The 17306-nt window shown below is 39.3% G+C and overlaps 1 protein-coding gene across 1 annotated transcript in view; it reads left to right on the plus strand.

Annotated features, from left to right (window-relative positions):
* Positions 1 to 17306, plus strand: part of LOC144002077 (SWI/SNF-related matrix-associated actin-dependent regulator of chromatin subfamily B member 1-like) — a 197591-nt gene that overhangs the window by 178082 nt on the left and 2203 nt on the right. The window contains exons 7-8 of the mRNA XM_077496932.1: positions 14262 to 14452; positions 16877 to 17008. Of these exons, the coding sequence (XP_077353058.1) occupies positions 14262 to 14452; positions 16877 to 17008 (323 nt within the window). The remainder of the gene's footprint in view (positions 1 to 14261; positions 14453 to 16876; positions 17009 to 17306) is intronic.

Here is a 17306-nt window from a genome sequence, read left to right on the forward strand (position 1 = left end):
CATGGAACATTCTGCCAATCTTTTCAATTATTGTGTTCACAAAATGTGTTCCATTGTCGCGATAAATAGCTTCAGGAATGCCATATCGCGGTATTATATCTTTACATAATGCCTTGGCTACCGTTAGTGCATCAGGGTGTGATGCTGGAAAAATTTCAACCCACTTTAAAAAGGCATCAATTATGACCAAGCAATATTTTTCCCTTCTCATTTGCTTAGCACAATAAAATCTATATGTATTCTTTTGAAATGGATACGTAGCCTGGGGAAACTGGCCACTCTTAGCCCTAGAATTCCCTTATGGATTATGTTTTGAACAAGTCAGACGAGCTCTACAAAAATATCTTGAATACAAATTAAACCCATATGCCGCATAATGTCTCTCAATCATTTTTCAATCCAATGCTTTATGGCAGTGCTAGAATGAGCATGCAGAGCATTTTTTAACTGCTGTTGATACACACTTCCTGGAGTGTGATCCTCAGGTATTCCGCTGTTTGCTTTGAAGCAGGCTGTCATCCTATTTTTATATTCTTCAAATGATTTGATATCTTTTTGCGCCATCCTCGCAATTGCTGTATAATTTGCTCTTTGTTTATATTTTTCTGCGGTGCGAGCTATGAGCCCTGCTACCTGGTGGCCTAACTCCGCACTATCATGAGGCAGGATCGCTAATCCTGCTTTTGGATCCCAACTTCCCCTAATGCCATGCCAGTCCCCTTTAAGGGCTGTCATCCAGAGTTGTTGAACTTCCACACCATTCAGGTGATAAGATATTCTAAGATCTTCCATTTGTTGCACAAATTCATTCACATCTACTTTATAAGATGTGACACCCTCTACGGCCTTTTTCACATCTTCCTGAGTCCACGTCCGGTGGACCAAAATAGTGGGCTGCTCCTCAGCTATATTCGGGTTTGCTACTTCAATCATTGGATATATGTCTTCTATATCCTCCCATTTTCTGTTAGTTCTTGCGGGGGTAAATGATACTTGTCCCATCGTTTTGGAAAATTCAAACGGTAATGGGCCTCTCGCCCTGGTGCCCCTGGAAGGCCCTTCCCCCCCATCGTCAGCCGATGAGGAAGGTGTTGCAGTGAAAGGCGGCGGAGGGCGGGGAGGATGTTGGTTGTGGGCAATTTCTGGGGATGACGAGGAGCCGGAACCCTTGTATTGTGGTGTGGCCGGTGAACCTCTTTGTGATTGAAATTTTGTATCTCCCCTACTCTGCTCTGGATTAAGCCACACCGGCCCGGTCTCATCGTCCTCCTTTCTTTGATACATTACTGCTCCTTCCCTTTCTCCCTCCCCCCTTTCCTTTGTTTCCTCCTGTCTCGCTTTCTCGCCACTTCGCTTTTCTGCCATAAACATCCAAAATTCGGTATCGTCATACCCATCATTTCGCATTTTCTTTTTATTGCATTTTCGCGTGGTTTTGATTTTATCTTGTAACTCGAGTATTTTTACTGTGTTGAGCTGGCCAGCAAAATTATACTTGTTTATCCATTTATTAAGATATTTTATTTTATCAGGGCATTGATTTTCCACGAATTTCCAATCCTTGCATGCTAATTTTTGTTTCGGATCCTTTATCTTCGCCTGCTTACTGTTTGATTTCCCCATTTTGGAGTCAACGGTTCACCTAGGGTGACTATGTTGACTTTTTCAACCTTGAACAGGGCGACAATTACTTCCCGTCTGAGGTAATTCTCAAGCTTCTACCACAAGTGGCGGAGAATTCTTGCCTTTGCTTCCTCAGACAGCTTGTCACTCAATTTCCTGTTCACATGAGGTAGCGAACCTCCAGTCACACTGTACACATTCACACTGCGGAAACTTTAATTGTGCAACAGGACGCCGCCGCCCTTCTCAGTTTTAAAGTCTATTCTGACTATTAGTTTTAGAGTCTGCTCTTTTTATGGGTTTTAGGGTCTTCTCTGACCATCAGTTTTAAAGTCTATTCTGACTCTCAGTTTTAAAGTCTATTCTGACTCTCAGTTTTAAAGTAGGTGAAGTACTTACCAAAGATGTCTTCTCTCCCTGGGTTACCCATCAACCCTTGGCTCCCAGGCGCAGAGGCGAAGCCCAGGGTTCCCAAAATACGGGATATAATGCCACAGCCGAGGTCTTTACCTGGACGTCGACTCAGCTCCCGGAAACGTCAGGCATATTGGGTCCCGGGTTTCGGCACCAAAGAAATGTCAGGTTCATCAATACTGACACTTTTATAATAATTTTACACAGACACAAAAAGGAGAGAAAGACACCGTAATACCTTTGAACACGCTAGCGAGGAGAGCAGAGGAGAACTGTGACATACAATTCAAACCTATGCTTCTAAAACAGTCTCCATCCAGGTTCTTCTTTGACGTTCGATCATGACTTTGCAGAAACTCAATAAACATCACGTTTCATGCAAGGGCACTTTCGATTGCCAACGGATGCGTAATTTTGGTCTCCAGATCTTCAAGAGCAGTTTTGCTCTCGCTGCAAACACTATATTTAATATGAATGATTATGAAACTTAGCAAATGTATGATAAAAACTATATAGTTAAATCAATCAAATCATCTTCTGCTAATCACACTTGTTAGTTAATTATTCTTAATTCAACAATTATTCTATCACAGCCCCACTTGTACGTTGAAGCAAGATCTTTGGAAATTTTTAGGTGTATGTGAGAGCCCAAGACCTACAAAAAAAAGTCTCTTGGACCCATCTGCTAAAATGAACAGGATGTGAGCTACGAATTTTTGAATGTCCCATTTTTTACGATTTTAGCACATTTACAGGGGGCATACTTTTGCCCACTTCTCCTACACGTTTCATCCGACTGACTTCAGACTTGACTTGGACCATGTCAAAACCTGAGCCAACGACGGTGGGAAAAATCTTGACTTTTCGGAATATTATATGATGAGGGAGGAGCATCAAATTTTGTGTTTCGCAATGAAAAAGGATATGCTTAATAACTCTCCCGGTACATGCTCCAAAAAATCCCAAACTTGACATCTATGTTAATATTTAAGGCCTGAAGCTATCTCTATGACAACATTCAGTTATATATGCAGCGCCACCTAGCCCTTGAGGCATGAAAAAAAAATACACCACTTACGGTATTTTTACAAAAAATGTAAACTCATTCTAAGTGTTATAACTAAGTCATTTATGAATATTCTTGTACTTTCCACCACTCAAAAAAAATGTTCATTGGCATCAGACCTAACCGAACATACATATTTTTGTTATTTAGTTTTATTGATTTTTGATAGCCTCTATGGACATTAAAAGCAATATCGTGAATGAAGGATATGCTTAATAACTCCCCGGTACATGCGCCAAAAAATCACTTACGGTATTTTTACAAAAATTGTAAACTCATTGTAAGTGTGATAGCTAAGTCATTTATGAATATTATTTTACTTTCCACCACTCAATATGTTCACTGGCATCAGACCGATCCAAACATATGTACTTTTTTATTTAGCTTCATTTTTTTATTATTGCCACTACGGACAATAAAAGCAGCATTGTGCAATGAGTACGAGCGACGATGTGTATATGTACTTTTGCAAAAAATACCAATCAGGTCAACTCACTGCCTAAAAATAAAAAAAGATGCTGATTTTTGCAGATCTTAACAATCACCAAAAACCATTGACCTTGACACACTCATCACACCTGGCAAAAAAAAATAAAAATCCACGTAATGGTTTATCATGCCATTTTCAAAGAAATTCTGCTTCCAATGTGCCAGTACCCCAACATGGCCCGGGCTGCGAGGGCCCTTTATAGCTGCGCGCAGCTCTAGTTAGGGCCCGAGCAGCGACCGCTGCGAGGTCCCTATTGTTTTTGTAAAAATTATTATTATTATTATTATTAGGGCCCGAGCAGCGACCGCTGCGAGGTCCCTATTGTTTTTCGTTCGAATTATTCTTATTATTCTTCTTCTTCTTATTATTATTATTATTCTCCGTAAACGATCGCATTTTTGAGGACCTAAACATTCACGAAAACTCACCGAACTTTGCACACTCCTCAGGCCCGGCGAAAAATTTGATATTATGAAGTCGTCATAACAACGTGACTCTATAGCGCCCCCTAGCGTAGAAAAATAAAAACCAAGCCCGGCACATTTGAGCTAGAGCAACGAAATTTGGCAGGTACGTGTAGCACCCCGAGACGCACAAAAAAGTCTATTGGGACCATGTAGCTAAAATGTACAGGAAATGAGCTATGAATTTTTTTATGTCCAATTTTGGCCTATTTTGGCACATTCACTGTGGTCATGCTTTTCCCCCCTCTGCAAACATTTTTCATCCAATTACTGGGCAACTGGGCAAAAAGTCTTGCCTTTTCGAAATACTATATGATGGGGGCGGGGCATCAAATATTGCCTTTAAAATTTCATTTGTCCAGAAAGAGCAAATGCTTAATAACTCCCATGTTCAAGCTCCGAAAAATCTCAAACTTCTCAGACAACGTAATAGTCACGGCCTGAAAACATCTATATGATAAAATTCAGTTATACATATAGCGCCACCTAGTGGTAACAATAAATGTCATACTTTACGTTTTTAGCTACTGTGCTGAGCTCGTTGAAGGGATCCAGTTGAAAATTGGTCAGAAAAGCCTTAAGATGTTGATCATGCCCCACACCGAATATTGTAACTTTTCGCCAAAGGGCGTGGCCGCTACGGTGACGCAAAGTCTGAAGATTTTTCGTGACAATAAAAGCTGCATTAACTTGACCGAGAGGATCCTATCTTCTCAAAATTTCACACATTTGATGAGAGTCCAGCCCTAAAGACATCTACGAACTTATATTTCATCTGACTGATAGCGCCACCTAGTGGCATTTTTTTTTTCTTACGAATTTTCTTCTACGTTTTTGTCCAAACACGTTAACTGGACCTACCTCAGATTTGCTCAGATGAGGGTTTCGGGCTTCATGATGTCACAACACGAAGTTTGTGAGTTTTCATGAATTGCTGTGGGCGTGGCAAAGCGCTGTTCGCCAAGAAAACAATGCCGGTTTTGAGGGTCTAAACATGCACAGAAACTCATGAAACTTGGCACACACATCTGGCCTGGTAAAATTAGCAATATTTTAATGTTGATTGTGCTATTTTTACAAAAAATGACTCAATAGCGCCCCCTAGAAATTTTTAATGAAGCAGCCCCGGTTGTACGTTTAAGCAAGAACGACAAATATTTTTAGGTGTATGAGGGAGCCCAAGACCTACAAAAAAGTCTCTTGGAACCATATGCTAAAATGAACAGGAAGTGAGCTACGAATTTTTGAATGTCCCATTTTTGATGATTTTTGCACATTTACAGGGGGCATACTTTTGCCCACTTCTTCTCCACGTTTCATCCGACTGAGTTAAGACTTGACCTGGACAATGTCAAGACCTGAGCCAACGACAGGGGGGGGGAAATCTTGACTTTTCGAAATACTATATGATGAGGGCGTGGCATCAAAATTTGTGTTTCGCAATGAAAAAGGATATGCTTGATAACTCCCCGGTACATGCTCCAAAAAATCCCAAACTTGACATGTATGTTTATCGTCAAGGCCTGAAGTTATCTCTATGACAACATTCAGTTATATATGCAGCGCCACCTAGCCCTTGAGGCATAAAAAAAAAATACCCCACATACGGTATTTTGTACAAAAAATGTAAACTCATTCTAAGTGTGATAACTCAGTCATTTATGAATATTCTTTTAGTTTCCACCACTCAAAATGTTCACTGGCATCAGACTTATCCAAACATATATATATTTTTATTTATTTTTGATAGCCTCTGTGGACATTAAAAGCAATATCGTGAATGAAGGATATGCTTAATAACTCCACGGTACATGCTCCAAAAAAAATCCCACACTTGACATGTATGCTTATAATCAAGGCCTGAAGGTATCTCTATGACAACATTCAGTTATAAATACAGCGCCATCTAGCCCTTGAGGCATATTATATAAATAAAAAATAAAAAACACATACGGTATTTTGTACAAAAAATGTAAACTCATTCTAAGTGTGATAACTAAGTCATTTATGAATATTCTTTTAGTTTCCACCACTCAAATTGTTCACTGGCTTCACACCGATCCAAACGTATGTACGTTTCCATTTTGTTTTATTCATTTTTGATTGCCCCTTTGGACAATAAAAGTAACATTGTGCAATGAGTACAACGAGCGATGATGTGTATATACACTTTTACAAAAAATACCAATCAGGGCAACTCATTGCCTAAAAATAAAAAAGGACGCTGATTTTTGCAGGTCTTAACAACCACCAAAACCCGTTGAGCTTGACACACACTGGCAAAAAAAAATATTCTACATGTAAACGTTTATTATGCCATTTTCAAAGAAATTTTGCTTCCAATATGCCAGTACCCCAACGTGCAAGGACCCCAACGTGGCCCGGGCTGCGAGGGCCCTTTATAGCTGCTCGCAGCTCTAGTTATTCTTCTTCTTCTTCTTCTTCTTCTTTATTCTCCGCAAACGATCGCGATTTTGGGTACCTAAACATTCACGTAAACTCACCGAACTTTGCACACTCCTCAGGCCCGGCGAAAAATTTGATATTACTAAGTCGTCATAACAATGCGACTCGATAGCGCCCCCTAGCGTAGAAAAATAAAAACCAATCCCGGCACGTTTGAGCTCGAGCAACAAAAATTGGCAGGCACGTGTAGCACCCCGAGACGCACAAAAAAGTCTATTGGGACCATGTAGCTAAAATGTACAGGAAGTGAGCTATGAATTTTTTAATGTCCAATTTTGGCCTATTTTGGCACATTCACTGTGGTCATGCTTTTTCCCCCTTTGCAAACATTTTTCATCCAATTGACTTCAAACTTGGCATTTATCATCTCAAGACCTGAGAGAACAACTGGGCAAAACATCTTGCCTTTTTGAAATACTATATGACGGGGGCGGGGCATCAAATATTGCCTTTAAAATTTCATTTGTCCAGAAAGAGCAAATGCTTAATAACTCCCATGTTCAAGCTCCAAAAAATCTCAAACTTCTCAGGCAATGTAATAGTCAGGGCCTGAAAACATCTATATGATAAAATTCAGTTATACATATAGCGCCACCTAGTGGTAACAATAAATGTCATACTTTACGTTTTTAGCTACTGCGCTGAGCTCATTGAAGGGATCCAGTTGAAAATTGGTCAGAAAAGCCTTAAGATCAACATCATGCCCCACACCGAATATTGTAACTTTTCGCCAAAGGGCGTGGCCGCTACGGTGCCGCAAATTCTAAAGATTTTTCGTGACAATAAAAGCTGCATTAACTTGACCGAGATGATCCTATCTTCTCAAAATTTCACACATTTGATGAGAGTCCAGCCCTAAAGACATCTATGAACTTATATTTCATCTTACTGATAGGGGGAAAAATCTTGACTTTTCGAAATACTATATGATGAGGGCGGGGCATCAAAATTTGAGTTTCGCACTGAAAAAGGATATGCTTGATAACTCCCCGGTACATGATCCAAAAAATCCCAAACTTGACATGTATGTTTATCGTCAAGGCCTGAAGTTTTCTCGATGACAACATTCAGTTATATATGCAGCGCCACCTAGCCCTTGAGGCATAAAAAAAAATACCCCGCATACGGTATTTTGTACAAAAAATGTAAACTCATTCTAAGTGTGATAACTAAGTCATTTATGAATATTCTTTTTGTTTCCACCACTCAAAATGTTCACTGGCATCAGACTTATCCAAACATATATATATTTTTATTTATTTTTGATAGCCTCTATGGACATTAAAAGCAATATCGTGAATGAAGGATATGCTTAATAACTCCACGGTACATGCTCCAAAAAAAATCCCACACTTGACATGTATGCTTATAATCAAGGCCTGAAGGTATCTATGACAACATTCAGTTATAAATACAGCGCCACCTAGCCCTTGAGGCATATAAAAAAAAAAATACCCCACATACGGTATTTTGTACAAAAAATGTAAACTCATTCGAAGTGTGATAACTAAGTCATTTATGAATATTCTTTTAGTTTCCACCGCTCAAATTGTTCACTGGCTTCACACCGTTCCAAACGTATGTACGTTTCCATTTTGTTTTATTCATTTTTGATTGCCCCTTTGGACAATAAAAGTAACATTGTGCAATGAGTACAACGAGCGATGATGTATATATACACTTTTACAAAAAATACCAATCAGGGCAACTCATTGCCTAAAAATAAATAAGGACGCTGATTTTTGCAGGTCTTAACAATCACCAAAACCCGTTGAGCTTGACACACACTGGCAAAAAAAAATTCTACATGTAAACGTTTATTATGCCATTTTCAAAGAAATTTTAATTCCAATATGCCAGTACCCCAACGTGCCAGTACCCTAACGTGCAAGTACCCCAACGTGCAAGTACCCCAACGTGCAAGTACCCCAACGTGCAAGGACCCCAACGTGGCCCGGGCTGCGAGGGCCCTTTATAGCTGCTCGCAGCTCTAGTTCTTCTTCTTCTTTATTCTCCGCAAACGATCGCATTTTTGAGAACCTAAACATTTACGAAAACTCACCAAACTTTGCAATCTCTTCGGGCCCGGCATATTGATATTATGTTGTTGTCATAACAACGCAACTCTATAGCGCCCCCTAGCGTAGAAAAATAAAAACCAATCCCGGCCCGTTTGACCCAGAGCTACGAAAATTGGCAGGCACGTGTAGCACCCCGAGATGCACAAAAAAGTCAATGGAAGCCATTTCCTAAAATGTACAGGAAGTGAGCTATGAATTTTTGAATGTCCAATTTTGGCCCATTTTTGCACATTCACTGTGGTCATACTTTTTCCCCCTTTGCAAACAGTTTTAATCCGATTGACTTCAAACTTGGCATGTATCATCTCAAGACCTGAGACAACAACTGGGCAAAATATCTTGACTTTTCGGAACACTATATGACGGGGGCGGGGCATCAAATATTGCCTTTAAAATTGCATTTGTCCAGAAAGACAAAATGCTGAATAACTCCCATGTGCAAGCTCCAAAAAATCTCAAACTTCTCATGCAACTTAATACTCACGGCCTGAAATCATCTATATGATAAAATTATGTTCTATATGTAGCGCCACCTAGTGGTGACATTAAATGTCATACTTTACGTTTTTAGCTACTGTGCCAAGCTCGTTGAAGGGATCCAATTAAAAATTGGTCAGAAAAGTCTTAACATGTTGATCATGCCCCACACCGAATATTGTAACTTTTCGCCAAAGGGCGTGGCCGTTACGGTGCCGCAAAGTCTGAAGATTTTTCGTGACAATAAAAGCTGCATTAACTTGACCCAGATGATCCTATCTTCTCAAAATTTCACACAATTGATGACAGTCCAGCCCTTAACTCATCTACAAACTTATATTTCATCTTACTGATAGCGCCACCTCCTGGCGATTTTTTTTCTTAGGATTTTTCTTAAACGTTTTTTTCCAACCACGTTAACTGGACCTACCTCATATTTGCTCAGATGAGGGTTTCCGCCTTCATGATGTCACAACATGAAGTTTGTGAGTTTTCGTGAATCGCTGTGGGCGTGGCTAAGCGCTGTTCGCCAAGAAAACAACGCCGGTTTTGAGGGTCTAAACATGCACAGAAACTCATGAAACTTGGCGCACACATCTGGCCTGGCAAAATGAACAATATTTTATTGTTGATTGTGCTATTTTTACAAAAATGACTCAATATCGCCCCCTTGAAATTTTTAACGAGGCAGCCCCGCTTGTACGTTTAAGCAAGATCTTTGGAAATTTTTAGGTGTATGAGGGAGCCCAAGACCTACAAAAAAGTCTCTTGAACCCATATGCTAAAATAAACAGGAAGTGAGCTACGAATTTTTGAATGTCCCATATTTTACGATTTTAGCACATTTACAGGGGGCATACTTTTGCCCACTTCTCCTACACGTTTCATCCGACTGACTTCAGACTTGACCTGGACCATGTCAAGACCTGAGCCAACGACAGGGGGAAAAAATGTTGACTTATCGAAATACTATATGATGAGGGCGGGGCATCAAATTTTTTTTTCGCACTTAACTCCCCGGTACATGCTCCAAAAAATCCTAGACTTGACATGTATGTTCATAGTCAAGGCCTGAAGCTATTTCTATGACAACATTCAGTGATATATGTAGCGCCACCTCGCCCTTGAGGCATGAAAAAAAAATACCCCACTTACGGTATTTTTACAAAAATTGTAAACTCATTCTAAGTGTGATAACTAAGTCATTTATGAATATTCTTTTCTTTCCACCATTCAAAATGTTCACTGGCATCAGACCTATCCAAACATACGTATTTTTTATTTAGTTTTATTTATTTTTGATACCCTCTATAAACAATAACAGCAACATTGTGCAATGAGTACGAGCGATGATGTGTATATATACTTTTACAAAAAATACAAACTCATGAAACTTTGCACACACATCAGCCTTGTCATAAACATGAATATTTTAGATATTTCATGTGCAATTTGCAATAAATGGCTCAATAGCGCCCTCTAGACATTTTTATAAAGCTTTTGCGCTTGTATGATTCAGCTTAATTTGTAAAAATTGGGATACCTATCAGCCTAAGACTTACAAAAAAGTATTCTGTAGCCATATGCTAAACCAAACAGGAATTCCGCCATTTTTATTTACTTTGGTATTTGTAGCCATTTTATTTTAAGGGGTCATATTTTCACAAACTCCTACAAAACTTATCCAATCGTCTTCAACTTTGTCATGTTTTATCTTAAGATATTTAAGAAAAGTTGTTGACATGTTTTATTTTGTCACACGCCTTTGCTACAGCGACGCATTGTTTGCAAAGAAAAATGCTTTTTTTGAGAGTCTAAACATGGGCGAATACTCACAAAACTTTGCACACACACCAGACCTGTCTTGAAAATGAATATTTTAGAGATTTATTGTGCAATTTGTCATAAATGGCTCAATAGCGCCCTCGAGACATTTTTCTGAAGTATTTCCGATTATATGATTCAGCTAGATGTGTGAATATTGGGAAGCATGCCTATCAGCCTAATACCTACAAAAAGTATTCTATAGCCATGTGCCAATCCATTTTGATTTTATTTTGTTAATTGTGCATCATTTTAGGCCTTTCCATGAAACTTTGCAAACACAAAGCATGGCAAAAACATTTACAATTTCGACGGTTTCCTATGAAACAGTACCCCAACATGCCGGTACCCCGACGTGCAAATACCCCAACGTGGCACGGGTTGCGAGGGCCCTTTATAGCTGCTCGCAACTCTAGTTATTATTATTTTCTGCAAACAATCACATTTTTGAGACACTAAACGTGAACGAAAATTCACCAAACTTTACACGCAGATCGGGCCTGGCGAAAAATTTTATATTTTAAAGTCACCATACATGTTAACAGAAAAATGGCTCCGTAGTGCCACCTTCATAGGTTTAACGGATCCCTGTCCCGCTACGATTGTCTTATGGCTACAAAAATTGTGTGGCACCTGTAGCACATCCAGATTAACAAAAACCTCTTTGATAGGTGTCCCCTAAAATAGACAGGAAGTGAAGTATGAATATTTAAATGTCCAATTTTAGCCCATTTTTGCACATTTACAGGGGTCATACTTTTGCCCACTTCTCCTACACGGTTAACCCGATTGACTTCAAACTTGGGGTGTACCATCTCAAAACCTGGGACACCATCATGGTAAAAAAAATTTAAAAATTTTAACATACTATATGACGGGGGCGAGGCATCAAATTTAGTTTCAAAACTCTTACTAAACGTAGCATTGCCGGTTGTTTAACCCGAGAATAACGAAAATTGGTACACATATGTAACAGACTATGTATGACCTTCAAAAAAGTCTGTTGGTGCCATATGCTAAAACTAACAGGAAGTCCGCCAGAGGCGAGGCATCAAATTTTGTGTTTCAAAATTCTTACTTAATGAAGCATTTCCAGCTGTACGTTTCACCTCACCTAGAGTTACCAAAATTTGAAGACATATGCAACAGACCTCAAGGTACAAAAAACTCTTTTTGAACCATATGCTAAACCTAACAGGAAGTCGGCCATTTTGATTTAATTTGGAACGTGTTGCCATTTTTTTGGCCATTTCATAGGGGTCTTATTTTAACAAACTCCTCCTACAGAGTTTATCCGATTATCTTCAAACTTGGTGTGATTCATCTTAAGATGTTGAAGATGAAAAGTTATTGAAAGCTTTTTATTTCATCGCACGCTGTTGTCGTGGCATGCACAGTTTGTAAAGGAAACAAAATCACTTCAATGAAGAATTACCAGTTGTACGAAGCAGCTAGAGCTACGAAAATTTGGAGACATATGTAACAGCCCACGATGTACAAAAAAAGTCTCTTGGTGCCATGCGCTAAACGCAACAGGAAGTCCCCCATGTGCCGGGCATCACATTTTGTGCCAAAAAAAGCTCCTCTTTAACGAAGCATTCCCGGTTGTACATTTCACCTCGCGCTATGATAATTTGGAGGCATACATAAGAGCCCACGATGTACAAAAAAGTCTCTTGGAACCATATGCTAAACCAAACAGGAAGTCCGCCATTTTGATTTATGTTGGGATTTGTAGCCATTTTTTGTCGCCTTTTTAGGGGTCATATTTTAATGAACTCCTCCTACAAAATTCATCCGACCGTCTTCAAACTTGGTGTGTTTCATCTTAAGATGTTTAAGATGAAAAGTTTTTGAAAGCTATTTATTTTGTCGCACGCTGTTGCCATAGCGATGCATTGTTTTCAAAGTAAAATGCTGCTTTTTTTGGGGGTCTAAACGTGCGAAAATTCATGAAACTTTGCACACACGTCAGATTTGTCACAAACATGAATATTTTCAAGATTTATTGTACAATTTGCGATGGCTCAATAGCGCCCTCTATTTTACTTTGAGATTTGGGGCCTTTTATAGGGGTCATATTTTCACAAACTCCTCCTACAAAATGTATCTGATCATCTTCAACCTTGGCGTGTTTCATCTTCAGATGTTAAAGATGAAAAATTATCTAAAATTTTTTATTGTGTCGCACAACGTTGCTGTAGCGATGCATTGTTTGCCAAGATAAATGTTGCTTTTTTTGAGTCTCAACATGTGTGAACACTCATGAAACTTTGCACACACATCAGACCTGGCATGAACATGAATATTTTAGAGATTTATTTTGCAAATTGCATTAAATTGTTCAATAGCGCCCTAATTTAGGCAGTTTCCTATTTCACAGTACCCCAACATGCAAGTACCCCGACGTGCAAGTACCCCAACGTGGCCCGGGTTGCGAGGGCCCTTTATAGCTGCTCGCGGCTCTAGTTTTCTTTTTTCTTTTTCTTCCAATTTTATATATTTATATGGATGTTATAAATGTTCATCGTTATGTAACAGTATTGTTTTCTAATCAATTTAACAATTACTTTAAAATATACAAACTTTGACAAATAACAAAAATGTAAAACAAATGAGCCAGAGAGCAAAAGTAAAAAAATAGTAAATATATAAATTAATAATTGATGTTTTTGTTTTTTTTATGCAGTTGTTTTTCCAGAACATAAAGGCTGCCACACGCCACGCAATGAGTTAAGTTCCAACCCACTTTGCACTCAATATAGACATGATGATGATGATGTGAACAAAGAGAATAATTATGTTCAATTTAATCAAAATTACCGTTCAAAATTAGAAACAGCGTTGCGGAACCTCCGTTGAATGAGCTGCTCTTGACGCTTGCAAATATCTTACATCTAATAACACCACAAATATACAGAGTAGTAGTACTGCAGCACGACGGAATGTCATGTTTTCCTCAATTTCCCGGTTTCATTATGCGTTCATCCCTTGTCATTTTTGTCCAATGGGAGCACAGATTGTCACGCGGGTCGACGTGATTACGCAATATAGTCCACTGGAAAAAAGCACAATGTGAATACGAACCGCGCCAAACGAAAAAAAAGTCCGCTTTTTGTCCGGACTAAACAAGCGGACTAAAAGACTTTTCTGGTCTGAATACACCCTTAGTTTCTGTGTGATGTACTTGATATTTTACCTGTGTAACTATAGTGGTTGAGGTTGGGCTGGCCATTTGAACACATTTCAGGTGTAACTGTCTTCTCTCTTGACCAGTTCTCTTTGGAAAGACTAACAAGTTGTTGTGTGTCATATATATTAATTAAGTGATGTGTGTGTGCTTCTTTTTAATGCAGCTCAACATCCATGTTGGAAACATCTCACTCGTGGACCAGTTTGAATGGGACATGTCAGAAAATGAGAACTCTCCCGAGTCCTTTGCACTGAAGTTGTGCTCTGAACTAGGTCTTGGGGGAGAATTTGTGACGACTATTGCGTACAGTATTCGAGGACAACTTAGCTGGCACCAGAGAACATATGCCTTCAGGTAACTCACACAACCGTTTTAAATTTGGATTTCAGATAATTGATTTATTGGACGGTGGTGTGTAAGATTGCTCTGTTGGTGTTGTGGACGATTAAGACAAAGGCAGAGCAGAGAAGCATGTGGTGGAGGGTTGTGCAACTTTTCAAGAAGAGGTGAGACAGTTTCTTGGTAAGCAGGAGGAACTTCCAGTCAACTGGACCATATAGCATTTCCAGCGATTTCTTAATGTCCTCAATTTCGTTTGTCATAGCCATGGTCGACTGCGGTTAACAGCTGATTTGGGAGATGGGTACCAATGTTAATACCAAAAAGGCACAGCTTCTGACCTTGTCTTCCTCTGGTCCACTCATGCCAACTGCCCTCCGGTTGTTCGCCAGGCCGCGCTTATACTCACTTAGCCGATTCCAGCTCACTCGGCTTGCACGCCACTCCAGTCCGTACCTCAGCCAGATCTCGCTGACCGCTCCCACCAACCCCGAACGCTACCACTCGCCGGGCTGGTCGCTTGCCGTTTCCGGCTCACTTGGCCACCAACACTTGCTCGCACGCCACTCCAGTTTGTGGTATTTGAAAATACAACCTTAAAAATAATTGAATTTAATATCTGGGTCTTAAATTTCATGTCACGTCTCTGTGGAGAGGCAGCAGGCCATATAAGGAGAAATTGGCGGACCGGTCTCACCCTTGATAAACAGATCGCTGGCCAAGAGTGCAGGGTGGTGTTGTGGAAGGGACGTTGAGCCGAGTCCGCCACATACTACGCGGTCAATTTGAAAGCAGGAGGGGAAAGAGAAAGTTGTCATTGATATTCACTGTTTGGAACTTACTGAAGAATAGAAAAATCGTTGAACTGTCAGCGTGCTGTGGTGTCATGCTATAGAGGAGCTAGTTGTTGACCCGCTACTACATGCTAACATGAGTCAGAGTTCCACCGTCCTTACAAATCGCACGCTGATGTACTATTTAAACACCATATTAACAAAAACGTCAAAACTTGCGACTGGATAAATTTTCTTTTGCGCATGATGTAACGCATCATCAAAAATAAAGTAGCAAGCGGATGCTAGCATAAAACAGAATGTGAATGCTTCTTTCTTGCAAACAGTAAAATTATAAACTGTATTTAATGTTTTAAATTACAGAAATATCACTAGATATGACAAAATAAATTTCTGAAGATGTTTTCTTTCTCTTGTTGGCTGATAAATTTGCCTTCTGATAGTTTGTCCAATGATCCATCCATGCATTGTCTTCGCCGCTTACTCCTCACAAAGGTCGCTGGGGTGCTGGAGCCTATCCCAGCCTTACAGTTTCTCTCGACTAGACAGTCACAAGGAGGTAACGGTGGGAGCTGAGGTGGATCGGGGGGGTTCTTTATTTCTGTTGTTTTAACATTACTTCAGGGGTGTCCAAACTAAGATTGAAGATGTTTGGAGATGGTCAAAGTAAGAAGGGAGGGTATTGAAAAACAGGTGCCATTAAAGGTTATTTTAGTTTACTAAACAAATGAAAAAAACTAAAACTAAAATTTAAAAAACAATATTGTTACCGAAATAAAATAAAAACAAAAATGGTTCTTAAAAAACGAAAATTAACTGAAACTACATTTTATGTTTACAAAACTAACTAAAACTAACTATAAGTATAGCAAACATGTCCTTCGTTTTAGTCTTTGGTAATTAATTTAATGCATGAGCCTTTGGGGATGATTTGAAATGTGATTTTTTTTAGTAGATTTATTTGGATATAAACCGGAATAATGACGTTTGAAAGTTTGACACAGAAGTGATGTCATCTAGCAGCAGCCAATAGAAAAGCACCTTCAGATGCAGCCATGATGTTTTTTAAATATCACGCACAAGTAATACACATTTAAAAAAAAAAAAAATACTAATACTGAAACTAACAAAGTAAACTAAAACTAAGCATTTTTTAAAGAACTAATCTAATAAAACTAACAGAACCACCCTGCAAGCTAATAAAAACTAACTAAAATGAAAAATTCCAAAACTATAATAACCCTACTGCCATATTACAAATAAATTGGTTTATATACTGTAGCATAATTCTAAATGTGCAAAAGCACAAATAAATTATTTGTACAATGTTTAGGACTAAACACAATTTCTCTTCATAACATTATGTGGCCCTTGCGTCCTTCTGATTTTCTGTATGTGGCCCTCAAATGAAAAAGTTTGGACAACCCTGCATTACTTGTTTTAATTTTACTTTTAGGCTTATTGTACTGTCTGCCCTCTGTTTGAAGAGCTTCCACGAGTCTCAAAACCTACCCAATTTTTTGTAAGACTACAACGTATCTCTCGTTTAGCTGGGCATACTGTGCACAAAATATTGCATGTAATGCTGCCATATCATGGTAAATTGTGTTTGGACTGATTGAAGATGCATTTATTTTGCGTGCAGTGAGAACCCCCTCCCAACAGTGGAGATTGCCATTCGTAACACAGGTGATGCAGACCAGTGGTGTCCCCTGTTGGAGACACTCACAGATGCTGAAATGGAGAAAAAGATCAGAGACCAAGACAGGAACACAAGGTGAGGCACATGGACGCATGTGTTATAGATGTGTACCGTTTGTACACCATTATTACAAACGTGACACAAGTTAAGGGCATATCTGGAGCGATTCATTAAAGGTTCAAGGATATTTTTGTGGCTGCGTCTTCCGGGCAGAAACTCTTAACGATTGTTTCTCGGTCCTGTCAATCAATCTGCGTAACGATGTCGTGTGTGCTCGTTCCTAGCTGCGCATGCATGCGCACTTCGAGTGTTTGTAGCATGTAGCTAGCTTCGTGTAGTGAGCTTCGGATTCGGCCATTCATCGTTGTAGATC

This window comes from Festucalex cinctus, chromosome 15 (assembly GCF_051991245.1).
Source record: "Festucalex cinctus isolate MCC-2025b chromosome 15, RoL_Fcin_1.0, whole genome shotgun sequence".
In the NCBI taxonomy this organism is placed as follows: domain Eukaryota; kingdom Metazoa; phylum Chordata; class Actinopteri; order Syngnathiformes; family Syngnathidae; genus Festucalex; species Festucalex cinctus.